Source organism: Fulvia fulva, chromosome 1 (genome assembly GCF_020509005.1).
Source record: "Fulvia fulva chromosome 1, complete sequence".
Classification (NCBI taxonomy): Eukaryota; Fungi; Ascomycota; class Dothideomycetes; order Mycosphaerellales; family Mycosphaerellaceae; genus Fulvia; species Fulvia fulva.
The window spans coordinates 5,958,983-5,973,377 of record NC_063012.1 but is presented as its reverse complement, the minus strand read 5'-3'; the positions used below and the strand labels follow the sequence as shown (position 1 = coordinate 5,973,377).

At 51.3% G+C, this 14,395-nt stretch overlaps 2 protein-coding genes across 2 annotated transcripts; one reads left to right on the top strand and one right to left on the bottom strand.

The window, feature by feature from the left end:
- Positions 1-5,374: 5,374 nt before the first annotated feature.
- Positions 5,375-6,180, top strand: CLAFUR5_01150 (ATP synthase subunit d, mitochondrial; the record flags this gene model as incomplete). The annotated part of the gene is made up of 4 exons (XM_047900298.1): positions 5,375-5,386; positions 5,528-5,923; positions 6,005-6,091; positions 6,151-6,180. 4 exons carry the CDS (start codon positions 5,375-5,377, stop codon positions 6,178-6,180), a joined length of 525 nt encoding a protein of 174 aa, XP_047757307.1.
- A 2,378-nt stretch (positions 6,181-8,558) lies between these two features.
- On the bottom strand, positions 8,559-9,810 carry CLAFUR5_01149 (C2H2 finger domain transcription factor mtfA; the record flags this gene model as incomplete). Its single annotated transcript, XM_047900297.1, has 2 exons — positions 8,559-9,403; positions 9,456-9,810. The coding sequence occupies 2 exons, from the start codon at positions 9,808-9,810 to the stop codon at positions 8,559-8,561; spliced, it is 1,200 nt and encodes a 399-aa protein (XP_047756161.1).
- Positions 9,811-14,395: the final 4,585 nt, after the last annotated feature.

The following is a 14,395-nucleotide window of genomic DNA, read 5'->3' as shown; positions in this document are numbered from 1 at the left end:
GCTGTACAGACAGTGTCAGCCGTCGCTGCCAGTGTACACCACGCCCCAGGTTTTGACGCCCTTCGCGTTACCGCAGCCTATCTCTAGAAAGCGGCCGTCCATGCCTCGCAGGTTTGCTCGGGGCACACACCACGCCGGGCAGCGTACTCCTTGCGTTTCCACCTACTAACCAATATGAAGTTCGTTATCACCCTGCCCTCGATCCTCCCCGATCACAGAACTAATCCACTTGCATTGTACGTCTTTTCCCCGTCCTAACAGCCGTCTTTTCCTTGCTTAGGCTATCGTCTTTTCCTCGTCGCAATCTACCATGTCAGACTAGGTGCGTTGTGTAGCGGGACAGGCAGTGCCTCAGGCAAAACCCTCGTTCCCATACCGGGTGTTCAACAGGCCCTTACAGGCTTCGTCGCGTGTCCACCTACCCACCGCATTGCCCGCTGGCAAACACCAGATTGTTTCGTAGTCCGCTCGACGCCGTTGCATAGTCCGCTCAGTTGTTGTTCTGTAGTCCGCTCGTCCAATGTTCGTCGCTTAGCCCGCTCGGTTTGCGGTCTCCGGAGGTGAAAATTCTGCACTCATACCAGAGGTGTCCTGTCGAGCGTATAGGCCACGGTTCCGCGCCCTTCTTACACGTAGAAAGAAGAGGGACTCGCTCCCGAGACGAGTACACGCTCGTCGGATGGTTTTCATACCCGTTTTGCTGGTAGTCCTCTGTTCGCCGCGGCTTCGCCTACGCTACGCGCCCGTCGCGCCCACGACGCTCCAGCGTGAGAATACTTGGCTCTCTCGTAGCTAGACGAGAGGTTCGTAGCCGACACCACGTACAGGTGATTCTCGTCGTCGACCAAATCCGCTATATACCCGGAAAAGATAACGGTAGGGCCGACGTACTAAGCCGAAGAAGCGACTATATAGAAGGAAAGGAACTAGTATAGTAGAAGGTATTAAAGACCAACCCCGACGGAAGTCTTAGCGCTAACACACTAGAGTTCAACAATATAGTGTAAGTCCTTTAGGACACGGAAGAACAATTCCTAATAGTATACGGTAAATATTAGGTACTACCTAATCGCGAGCGGGAATATATACGACAACATTACGACGATCCTATATACGGACACCCTAGAGCAAACAAGATAATCGACCTTATATAACGAAGCTTCGTATTCCTATAGATGCGATAGAAGGTACTATAATACATTAAGAGATGTATAGACTACTAGACTAATAAGGCTTCTCGATACGCTAAGTATAGAGAGATATAGTTTAGGGAGCCACTAATATAGCCTTAGGAGGAAGTCACGATAGACTTTATTACTAAGCTACTAACGTCATAGGACAAGGTCACGTCACAACGATACGACATAATACTAGTAATAGTCGACCGGCTTACTAAATATACACACTTCATCCCTACCTCCGAGGCATATAGAGTAGAATAGCTCGGATACCTCGTACTAGACTAACTAGTACGATACTACGGCTTTCTAAAGGTCTTTATTATAGACAGAGACAAGCTATTCCTATCAAACTACTAGAAGACACTAGTTGCTACGATCGGAATTAAGTATAAGTTATCGACCGTATACTACCTATAGATAGATAGACAGACGGAGAGAGCGAACCAAACGCTAGAATAATACCTCCGACACTACATCAACTATGCGTAGGACAATTAGGTATTACTCCTACCTATAGCGCAAATTGTACTCAACAATTACTAATCCGAGACTATAAGGGAGTTACTATTCTACGCAAACTACGGGAGGCACCCTACCCTATTTAGCGAAGAAGGGACGTACCTACAGGCCGACAAAGCTATTGCTACTACACAGAGCCTAAAGAAGATACATAAAAACATTATAAGAACAATCGGGAGTAATCAAAACAAGCTCTCGGTATCCCGTAAGAAACGATAAATAGCACCTTAGCTATAGAGGGGGGATAAGGTCTACCTTCTTACAAAAAACCTTAGGACGCGAAGGAAGACCAAAAAGCTAGACTATATAAAAGTCGGACCATTTCTCGTTAAAGAACCTCGAGGACTAGTTAACTACCGACTACGACTACTAAAGGACGCTAAGATCTACCTAGTATTCTATATATCTATACTAGAACTAGCGGACCCCCGGACACCGTGCTAAGAAACATTTTACTACTAGGCCGAAGAAGAAAACGAGTTCGAAGTCGAGAGAATACTAGATAGACAAGGTCGGCGATACCTCGTTAGGTAGAAAGGATACGACGATTCGGAAAATACCTAGGAACATAAGAAGAACCTACGTAACTATTAGTAGAAGCTACAAGAATACTACGAGAACGAAGGGGACGTACCGTTACGAGCTAGATAAGACCTCTATATCTAAGAAGCCCTCCTAGGGAGCAACGTCCGAGATAGCCGCCTAGTTATTTACCGGTATCTCTAGGACGTCGAGAAACGGAACTAACGAGGAAGAAGCCTCTACGCCGGACGACTGTTCTAGGCGCGACATCTCTTCCCGCACCTCCTCTGCCTCTAGGTCGTCTAGTTCTTTAGCTATAGCGTCGTCGGTACGACGCTCGGCCAGCCGTAGTTGTTTTCGGAGACGGATTTTACGTATCTTTAGCCGTACTTCCTCCTCCTTAATTTGTTTAAGCTTAAGACGAAGCTTATTACGAGAATCACGTAGACGCTCCTACTCCGGACGGGACAACCGTACGTCGTAGTCTTTGTAACCTTTACGGATATACGCCGAATACTTTCCCGACCGCGACCCTACGATATATTTCACTACGGCCCCTAAGGACCTAGCCTTCTAATAGTTCAAACACGGCGCTATCTCAATTCTAGAAGTTTTAGTGTCTAGGACGAGGCGTTAGCGACGTTTATAGGAAGAAGAAGTCATCGTTACCTAACGGGCACGAAAGAGAAGGCTACTACTTATATAGCTTCGGGACGAAGCTAGACTAGGAGGGGGATAGTGTTACGGAATGATCCCGGGCCCGCCGTTTATTAGCCCTACGCTCCCGTGACCTAGTTATATAGAATCCTGCCTAAGCGCTTAGATAACGAGTGCTTAGACTACTTATGCTTAGACTAATTAGACTGCTTATGCTTAGACTAATCAGACTGCTTAGAGGAGTTCGCGAATCTCCTTTATATTTAGGAACGACGAGATGCCCTTATAGCTTCGAGGCGTTTAACTTATGTTACTATCTTACTAATTAGAATACGACCTTTATCTCAATCATTTATCTTCGCTTAGCTTACTTCAGCCTCTCTAAAGAATACCGCTACGTGACTTGACTAATCTCCCTTTTAAGACTAGCCCTAGAACGAGACATAACACCTTAGTACTAGCCGAATACTATCTAGCAACTCTCTACTCACTTCCTACCTCCTAGTATCCTCTAGAGGTATTAATTACAACGCCTTATCGAAGGTTAGAGACCCTCTAGACTAAATATACTTGCGCTTTCGTGCTTTTCGCTATATAAGGGCCTCGTTAGACTTACGTAGCTTACTAATCTCGCTTCGTATAAGAGCTATCTAATACGCTATCTCTCTACTCCCTTTTATAAGCTAATACACCCCTTCCTATAACGAGTTTAGCGATGAACCTGCCCGGGCACGCATTTTATTCGTTACTAGTATCGATTAAGAGTCGAATTCTCTTGTAGTTCGTAGTGTCTTCGACTCCTAAGGGGTAGAGTCCGGAGCTAGAGGGGTTAGCGTACGTAGCTTAATATTAAGCTTATCTATCACTACCTATAGATTGAATAGAACCAAACTAGCGCCTCTAAAGCTCGATAGGATGTTCTCCTGTCTAAATATAGCGTTATAGGCTGCCCGGAAGGCGCGTAGGAACTCTACTTTATCGATATAAGTAATACGCTAGCGTACTAAGCCCGAGAGCTTAGTACCGTATACCTTCTTCAAAGGCAAATAGTAACCTATATCTAATAGCTAGAGTAAGTACGAGGCGTACGATAGTATATATAGGGCCAAGATCTTGTATTCCTTATATAGATTCTAGAATGCCTTCGAGTTATAGCTCTCGTAGCTATCGATAATAAGCAGTCTCTATACCCTAGTCGTACGAGCTATAGTATATTTCTAGAAATGCTCTAGCTACCGTATACCGAACTTATTATTAGTCTAGCCGTTCTCTATTAGCCCGATTGTCTAGTCTAGACCTAAGTTGCCGTCTTAGTACTAGGTACTAATATGCTGTTTACCTATAAGGATAACGTAGGGTAGGAGAACTATTCCGTCTATATAGATAGTCTTAATCACTATTACCTATTCTCTATTACCCTATTAAACGACCTTTCTCTTTCTACTACGCCTTTCTAAACCCGTAACGACGCTCTAAGACGTAATGACACCTATTATAAACCCTGTCTCGTCGAAGTTGTGGGTGTCCTAGTCAAGGATACTATACTTCTCCTTTATATTACGTATAAGTAAGAACTACCTCTCGATAACGTCTAGATCTTCTATTAGGGCTCGCTAACGATCGTATCTACGTGTTATACGAACCTTTAGCTCACGATACCGCCTAATGAACCTGTCTGTCTAATTGAGACTAGCGGGCTTAAGACCCTTCTCTTATAGTAATGAATCGGCTATTACTCGTATACTAGCCTTTAATAGCGGGAAACCTCTAAGATCTAGCTCGAGTATATACTTAAGTATCACCCTCTCTTCTAGCTCTATAAGCTTCTTCGAATTAGGCTCGTAGTCACCCCGAGGAGGTCGTCTATTCAATCGATACCCTAGTATAGTTCGAGACGCGTCGTATACCTTTATAGTAAGTCGATTCGTAATTATCGCGTCGCGTTTCGTAGCCTAGATAGCTAAGGTTAGTTTGGCCTCGTTTGAAGACAATATACGCTGTAATAGTGGTTGTATAGCTGTATCTATAGAAGTGGTACAGTTCTTAGCAAAAGTAGCCCGCTCGGTAGTAAAGTACGTTAGGGTATACGCGATTATATAAGATTAGCTTATTTACTCTAGCGTACAAGCTAAGGGGGTGTATCGCGATCTAAGCATATATATAGGTAATAGCCTATTATTAAAACTTAAGGCTACGTACGCTAAGAATTAAGTAACTGATTAGTTACTTATAGCCTCTTAAATAGTAATACTCGTCTATTCTAGATAGATATATATAATACACAGTCTGCTTTTGAGACACCCTTTATAAGTCCGTACAATAACTTCCTACACTTCTAACGTAATAGGAAGTCCTAGGGGCTTCCGAGATTTGAGGTACCGCCCTTTGTGCACAGACCGTTGAGCGGGTATAACCGCGGGAGCGCTTTCGAGCATTGCACCTCACGGCAACTACACTCAGCACTCTAATCCACCCGACACCATCACATCCTCACAATGGCGGCTACGGTATGTACGAAGTCTGTCAAGGCTGGTCCCAGTTCCCGATTGCGCACCCCAGATGTGCGCAGCTCCCGCCAACGGCCGAGCACCACGCTTTTTCTGCGGAGAGGATGATGTGGTGACTAGCAGCTAACATAGCGACGACAGCGTTCGGCCTCCACGAAGATCGACTGGGCCAATCTGGGCTCCAAGCTCGGCCTCAGAGGCAGCACTGCGCAATCCCTTGCCGCATTCAAGCAGCGCAACGATATTGCCCGTCGCAAGGTCCAAGTCCTCTCCGACCAGCCACAGACTGTCGACTTTGCCCAGTACCGCAGCCTCTTGAAGAACCAGGACATCGTCAACGACCTCGAGAAGCAGTTCACCTCCTTCCAGCCCAAGAAGTATGACGTGCAAAGACAAGTGAAGGCCATTGAGGCATTCGAGGCGCAGGCCATCAAGAGCGCCGAGGAGACCAAGGGCAAAGTTGATGCTGAGCTGGAGGATCTGGAGAAGACTTTGAAGAACATCGAGTCTGCTCGTCCATTTGAGGACCTCACCGTGGTATGTACCAGGAAACAGTGGCAGCGCAATGTTCACTCTGGTCAAATATCACGTGACGAGCATCGGCTAATCTCGGAGCAGGATGAAGTCGTCGCTGCGCGTCCAGACATCGACAAGCGCGTTGAACAGCTCGTATCCAAGGGCCGCTGGCAAGTACCAGGCTACCAGGTAAGCAGAGACATGCGCAAGTATCCTGCGGTCAGCACATCTACTGATTCATGCTATAGGAGAAGTTCGGCAACCTCTCTGTGCTATAAGCGGACACAGCAGCTACCACTGTTCCATAGAGTCACTGTATATATGAGTACCGAGCTGCCCTGGCATTTTTGTCTCAGGATCCGCCTGTTGCGATGCCATCTACATCCCTTCTCAGCCGAGTAGTTCAGATATTGAGCTTGCAGGACCTGCCGTACTGAACGATGGCGATGCATGCCTCAGTGCGATGGAGCAGTCGAGACTAGAGCTGCGCCTTTTCCTGGGTCCAATATCAGTGGAAGACTGATGCGACACGTTGACGCGCCACAGCGCTGTCATCGGCCGTCGCGTCCTGCGCGTTCTCTGGGTCTGGCAACAGGTTTGTGCTGCATCCCATGAAAAATGTGTCCGGACCGGGCTGTACGACACACCAGCCGCTGCTAGTTGCTGCAGCATCTACGTAACCAAGGGGTGGCACAGTGTTCCTACGATGCAGTGCTCATGCTTATATCAATGGATATCAGGGTGTTTGTTCTCGACGAAAGCTACACCGGCCTTCTTGCAATATGGTCTGCACATTTGACAGATCTGCGCCCTGCATAAATGCCTCCAGTTATTAACATAGCCGACGGCTCAATATTCTGCAGAAGCTTCGCAAGGCCGCCGAAGACTGAAGCCGCCCAGTGTCTACAACGCAGCAACATGGTGCGTCCTGGAGCAGCTTATGCTTGCTAGCGGGCGGACGGGTTCTCTTGTCACTCAAACCACCCAATCCCTTTGGCCCGAGAAGACCGCAGCTTGGCGCTCCTTATGACCATCCCTTTGAAAACTCATGCTCATATAGCTTCCGCAGCTTATGCGCGATCTTGACCTTTCAAAGCGATAGCGGACCCAGTTTTCGAGTCCGTGCAACCCCGATGTCAGTCACTCGATTGGCTACATAGCCCTACAAGTGTCGACTTGGATGAATGCCAGGCAGGTCACTGCCGATGACTTAATCACCCTCTGGTCCATAAAGGGATAGCTCATATGAGGTCGGGCGTGGGAACAAAATTCATCACTCGGCCACAACACCAAGTCATGGAGCCACTTCGGCCCCACGAGAGGATTGCGGAGAGGTGCTTCAGCAAGTATCTTGACGAAGTATCAGAATACGACCTGGCGTCGCTTGCTTTCTCACAGACCCGAATCTCGCACACTGCATGAGACTGTCATACGAATTAAGCAATACCGACCCAGTCACAAACTCGATTAAACCACAAACCAAGGTACAGTACAGGTACCCTCCAAAACTGGCGCTGCCACTTCAATCCTCTTACGATGTCCTCATTCACCGTTGGAGCATACTTTGCCCAAGTCAGTATGTACATCCAGCATGTGCAACGGTCTAAGCTTCTACGGTCTCCCATTTCGCGGTGAACACAATTGCCGTTCAGCAAGCATAATCAGGTCGAGGCGTTCTCGGCCCCGATGCAGGAATCATACAGCCATGGTTAGATTACGGCCAACCTCAAGTGAGCGGACAGGTGTCTCATTAGACACGGATGTGGGTGACATCGTGTGCAGGCGGGTGTTGTATCGACCAGCGCAGCCTGGGGATGTCGATAACAGGCTAATGAGGAAGGACTGACGAACAGCCATGATGTCTGTCTCGGACAGTGCGGCAGCAAGTTTTGCCAGAGCATTAAGGGCTGGTGGTTGAAGGTCTCGAGCATGAATGTTTCACTCTCCAGCTAGATCCATGTCCGTGGTCTTGGACTTACAAAGGCCTAAGCACACCGTGAGACGACGAGGATGGCCCGTCCTTGAACCGCATGGCCAGCATCCCATGTGTTGCATCAGTGCTTAACAGCATCAGAGTTTGCAATAGAAGGTTCACGGCAGCCAGAGCGTCCACTTGGCTCGTGGATCATGCGCGAGATCAACCTCGATCTCCGAGATCAGTGACAAGGAATGTACTTTCAATGCTAGGAACAGGCTTCTGCTTATAGGCAGCTGAGTTCCATATATGGGTCACAATGACTCGTTGTTGCACGGGATTACAACTGTCATACTGTATGGTCCGGGGCACATCTGCTGTGATCGCAGGGCAAGATTTGAGCTTTTACACAGGCATATGACGACTTGGTGAGACAGATGCCTTGTCAGATCCGTTGACCTTTCCGGTCTACCGACCAAGCAATTGCTCGCACGTACTATCTCTACTAGTATACAATGCGCGTTGCTGCCCAAGACATTTTGGTCGTCGTGCACCTTCCCGCCGAATTGCTTCCAGAAGAGCCGCGACGCCAGGTCTTCGCCGGTCGTGCTAACCCTTGCCAATCGAACAACGCCGTCATCCCATACCCTTGTCCATAGGATGCGCCCGAAACTCCTCGCTGGCGGTACAGAACGCTGCAAGTGAACACCGCGCCGAAAACACATCCACCGGAACTCGCGGTCAAAGAAGATTGACGTGGCCGTGCTGGTGGGCGTGTGCAGAAGGCAAATGACCAGCGCCCACACCGCCGTGACAGCCCCTCTCATGCCTTTTCATGTTGCTACGCACCGAAAATGCCTTGCCGCAGCCTGCGTGAGGGCACTTGAATGGCTTTTCACCAGTGTGGCTGTGGGAGTGTATCTTTAGGCTCGAAGGCCTACTGAAAGCCTTGTTGCAGGTAGGGCAAATGTATCGATCCTGTGACTGTGCGAATGTCGTTTGTGAAGAAGGGCCGATGTAGTGGTGATGCTGCCACGGATTGCTTGTCGGTAAGTTGTTGCTCGATTGTCCGGATACTGCAGGAGCAGGGGGAAAATTTGATGGTAACGATCGTTGTTGGTATAGCGCTGGATTCATTGCATATGACGGTTCGGCCGGAGAGTAGTACGAATGCGCCGATGCTGCTCCTGGGGACGTCGCATAAGGAGAGTTTGTATACCGAGCACTGTGATAGGGGGACACATTTGGTTGTGAGGGCACCGAATGCCGCTTCATCGTCGTCTGCATTTGCATAGTTCTTTGACCAGTAGGCTCGAGGTTGTTGATTGCTGAGCCAACATAAGAAGGCTGAGTGAGTAGGCTCGATCCGCTAGATCCGACAGATGGACTTTGCGTCACTTCCTGAACAGACTCATTTCGCAATGCAGCAGGTGGAGGCACAGCAGATCTCGGGCTGACAGAGAGGTCTTGTGCTGACTGAGAGGTGCGCGAATTGGGCTCATCGCTGAGTTGAGCAGACTGCGCCGAGTCTACCTGGTGTGGGAATTGCTGCAGCTGCTGTGGCGATGCTTGGTTAACTGCGGCAGCTAAATCTACATGTCAGTGCATGTTTGCAATAGGAAGCATCTTCTGACGTACAGTTTATCTGCGCTGGTCGGTCGGCAATGCCAAGCAGATTTGAGATCGATGGCAACGACGGTTTGAAACCATCCTCGGACACTGGCGAGCTAGTCGGTGGTGAAGCCTGTTGTGACGATTGTAAGTACGTCTGTTGACGTGACTGCTGTGGTGGTGGAGCGAGCATGGATTGCTGTTGTTGCTGTTGCTGAGGTTGATGCTGCGGAACGCTGTAACTCGCATACGGATTGACGTGTATCGATTGAGCAACCTCCATCTGCGGTTGGTGTGGCCGAGCCCGGTACATGGCATAGTGCTGCGGATATGCGTGAAAGCTATCGCGGCTGGGATATGCCATCATACCAACAGTAGCCATGGGATAATGACCGTCAATGTAAGCGTGCCGTCGTGCTCTGAAGGCCGCGTAGTATGCGCCTGGTACTGATAGATCGTCCTTGTGGTGCTCTCAGGTGGGCTAAGGTTAGTCTGGGTGTGTTGTTGCGAGTCGGTTGTCCAGCGTGACGAACAGTGGTGTCAAGTTCGAGTACTTGTCGCAAGCGAGATGGAGGAGGTCGGTCTGAGGCACAGCAGTCGGCAATGGCGTAGTTTGGCTTGCCCAGCAGGAGTCAGAACCTTGGAGAGCGGGTCGCTACTCTTTGAGAGTGTGCCGCGTGCGAAAGAAGCACCAGAACAATAACCCTTGTCGGCGGCAATGAGGTGACCAACGCATGGGCAATCGGTTCACAACGTCCCGCAGGAACTCTGGACAACGTGCTTTGTGCGAGGCTAAGAGTGCTGACTTGCGGATGAATCCTGGCTGTTAATCTATCGGCACCGGGAGCATCACCATTCAGGGACGTGACGTGGTGTGGTGTCTACCAGGGGCCAGTGGTGGTCGGCGTGTCGGTCAGAGATGCGATGAGGATCGACAGGTGGAAAGTAAGGACTGGGTAGTAGTATGTGGTAGTCTATTAGTCGTGGAGGAGGAGCAGTTTGGCGATCTCGGCAAGCACCCTGTAGCGCCGAGACGGTCACGACCCTCCGGAGGACTGTGACGCTGAAAGTTGACGAAGGATGGCCTAGTGGTGTCGTCGGCGGCTGTATAGACTCTGCAATGCCGTCGGCTGCTGGGCAGACGGAGTGGCTCTTGCAAAGCTGGTGATGGGCAGCAGATGTTCCGGTGGTAGCTGGACGACACTGCTGCTCTGTCGTTCTATCTGCAACATGAAGCCGCGACTACGGCTGGACGCCGTGCAGGATGCGAATGTGGGTGTGGAGTGGAGCAGCAGGGCGCTGGCTAAACACGCAGCAGGCCATCACCCATGCCCGTGATGATGGCCGGACGGTGATGCGTCCCAAAGCGTCGCGGTCAGTGCCGCCGATACCTGGGCCGGAAGATTCTTGAGTCGCTGGCACTGGCAGGGTCCTTGACACCCGGTCCAAGTGGAGCGCGGTGGGGTGGTGGAAAGGGTTCGACTCGCATCATCTCGTTGTTCGCCAGACGCCGCTCCCCACCGCCCGTTGCCTAGACTCAGCACCATGCGCTCTAGCACGCTGCACTACAGCCTGATTCTGGTCAGACACGAGGCATTGTCTTCTTCACGCATGCCCACGCCCACGCCCACGCCCACGCCCCAAAGACGGCGTATGATGTGAGCCATTGGCCTGCATGAAAGCTTCGAAGCTTTGCGTCTGCGGCCACCTCCTCATGATCGGCAGCAGTGCTGCACACTACGACTGGGGGGCGGCGGCGACGACAGGATGTCGGAAGATGTCATTGGACCAGCTGCAGGTGCGCCCTGTTGGACTTGAACACTTGGTGCCGCTAAGCAGCGAGGGGCCCGCCAGAAGATCGCGGGCGCTCGTACAGCGGCTCCCGTCATCATTTCGGGCTGCCGGGCTGCCACGCCATCCGCACGCGGTCGGCGCAGGTGGGTGGAGGAGGTTTCACGGAATCGCAGTCAGGCGTGCGCGAGGTCCACCGGGCAGCGTTTGGCCTGGCCAGTGGCCGCTGACGAGCAAGCACAGAGGCTATCTGGAATTCTTGGTAGGTGTACTGTACAGGTGTGCAGAGCCTTGAGAGGGGACTTTGCAAGGTTGTGCTTAAGCGACGCGACGTTGTGTTGGATCATGCCGTGCCGTGCAGGCCTGCAGGCTGCAGCAATGTCGATCGCCCGAAGCGTGGCAGAGCAAGGACTAGCATGCATGGCATGCTAGCGTCCAGTCAAAGCATGCCAGGTGGATCCCGCGTGTCACCTGCATGTGGTGAAGATGCTGGCTGGGCGACGACTCTGGAAGTGATCTTTGTGTGTGCAGCGTCATGACGGGCAGCTCATCACACACGAGACACTGCACTCTGTAGTACATTTTCGTCGTAGGAATGGCTTGCAATGTGCCGTCAGGTAGAGCTATTGGAAGGCGCGGTAATATCCGATGAAACGATCGATTCAGTGGCTCTGGACGCGTTCGCCGTTCATCCAGTACACGTACCCCCTCAGAATTGCTGATTGCAGCGGACATGGGACAGAAAAGTGCAAGGCTTCTAGTTCCAGGGACGGTGCTCGGAGAGAGTGCCGCTATCTGCTAGATGTCCGCGACAAGGTGACATGTCCACAGAGGATGGTCTTGCTAGTAGATGGTCTTGCTAGTAGATGGTCTTGCCAGATGTCCATCAAGCATGGCAGATGCACCCTGGCGAACGACGTCTGCGAGATCAACTGAAGAGTGCACGCCGCTGAGGGCTCGGCAACGCCTTCGAGCTGAGCGCGGCACGCGGCGTGTAGATCGTGCTGCTTGCCGCCGCTCATCATCGTCGCTCTGGTTTCAAGAAGCTACATGTGACATGTGCCAACCTGTGAGCCAGGAACACTCTCATCAGCCATCGCCACTCCTTTCATGCTACACGCAGAGGACGAATTCTACAGCATGCGCTGGTGCAGAACACGGTTGTCCGCACCACGCCTTCGGGCTCGCGGCATGTCGCCAATAGTTTACTGTTTCCCTCAATCCTGCGAGCTGCACACGCGAATCACGACCAGCCTCATGGGTGCCATGCTCAGGACAAGGTTCATCGTGACCAGCGATCGGCGCCTCGGCCTCGCCACGAATGCGCCTCAATTAAAGCTAGCGGATCTACCGGCAACGCAGACTTTCACGCGCACTGCACGTGAAGCGCGCGGACTTGCTCATCCTTCTTTCAACCACAGCGGAGAGCTCGGCGTCGCGCCCCCAATCCTCTCGGTACCGCCCACCTCGTATACCTCAGGTCCTTTTCACACAGAAAGTTGCGCGCTGCGAGGCAACACGACGCCTAACAATAGCTCCCAAGTCAATCTCAACGCCCTGGTGGAGTCTGCTGTTCGGTGTGCGTTGCGGCAGTGCGTCGTGGAGACGCTACCTCGAGGCCATGGCGGCGTAGCCCATGCTAAGGGTACCACCCGCGGTGCAGATGTCTTGGAGCATCGGCGCGAGGAACTGTCTCTATTCGTGGATGTTCGCTGGAAATATGGCTCCAGAGAAAACTCCGACCAATCCCACGGAAATTGAATGCAACACCTTGTACGTCATCAGCAACACACGCGTTCCGCCAAACAGTCCTCCAGCGAGTCCACTGCCTAGAGACGATTGTCGACAGGGAAGCTTGCTAGGGGTCGCATCCAACCTGGGTGTGCAACCGTTGTGGCAGTAACTGCGGGTACAGTCTATCAATGTCTTCCGACACGGCCTGCCACCCTCCGTCGTCCTGCGTGCATGATGCTGCAGTTTCAGAGATACTGTGAATGACAGCGTTTCGGGCACGTAGAACTTGTGCTCCCAGATGCAGAATCGTTGAGAACGCAGTATCGTGTCGGTATTCTTCCGATGGTCGAGGAGTTGCCAGAAACATCATAGATGATCAACGAGACTCTTCAACAACCGCCAACGGGTATCACACCTGACACCACAAGATGGCTACCACAAATCTGGACCGACTCTCCGATCCAGAGACTGAGAGGTGCAGGAGGTGATGATGTCGATTGGAACGCTGCCACGCTGCACGCAGGGATACCGGCAGCCCCTCAGCGCTACTCGCCCCATGGATCCTCTCCTGTGTCGTGGACGTGTCACCTGGACACATGGACGTCGCGTGTGTTGTTCCACGACTGTTAAAGCGGCCGGATCTGCAATCTCGAAGATGCAGACGCTCGTCGGTGGAACACACCTTTACGTCGACACAATAGATTGACTGCAGGCATCTTCGAGATTAGGCGTCGAGGCCCACGCATATGCCTTGGCGCATCGGCTCATCGTCTATACCGGGCTGGCAATCTTCTTGGGGTAGTCACGGCTCCACTGCTCATCGGTCGTCTGCTTTAATGGAGCGTCAAGGCCTGTAACGCGAGGAAGCTGGTTCTACCAGTCTGCAGGATGTAGGTGTCCACGGTGATGGAACAATCGAGTCGACGAGTTTCAAAGACCGGCGGGCAAATTGTACTCAGCGTATGCACGTCGGCTGTGTCGAGGTGCCTGCGACCTTCAGATCGTTTCAACAGAATGGGCTCGCTAACCGCCAGAGTAGAACAGAAGCAGATCATGTGCACTGTAAACTCGCGGAACAAAGTCCTGGTCTAACAAGGGGCTCATAATCGATCGCACTTCCAACTTAGGTTTGTACGCTCTTCGCCTCAACCATGCGGCTGTAAAGATGCTATAAGCCTGTCATGCAAAGCGTTGCTTATAAGATACACCGCAGTCCAATATTCTACTATCGCTGGTGGCTACACGGAGGCGTTGTGTCTGCCTCTTTCCACCTTGCAAGGATTCAGTAGTGTCTTCGGCACTGGTGGTGCTTCCTATGCTCTCGAGAAGCATGCAGCGATCCAGCCCAATGTCGCCCTTCTCGATGGCATTGGGCCGAGCGTCAAAAGCGCAAACATGCCTGCTGCTATCTCGAGTGCATATTGCAGGATAGCGATACTAGG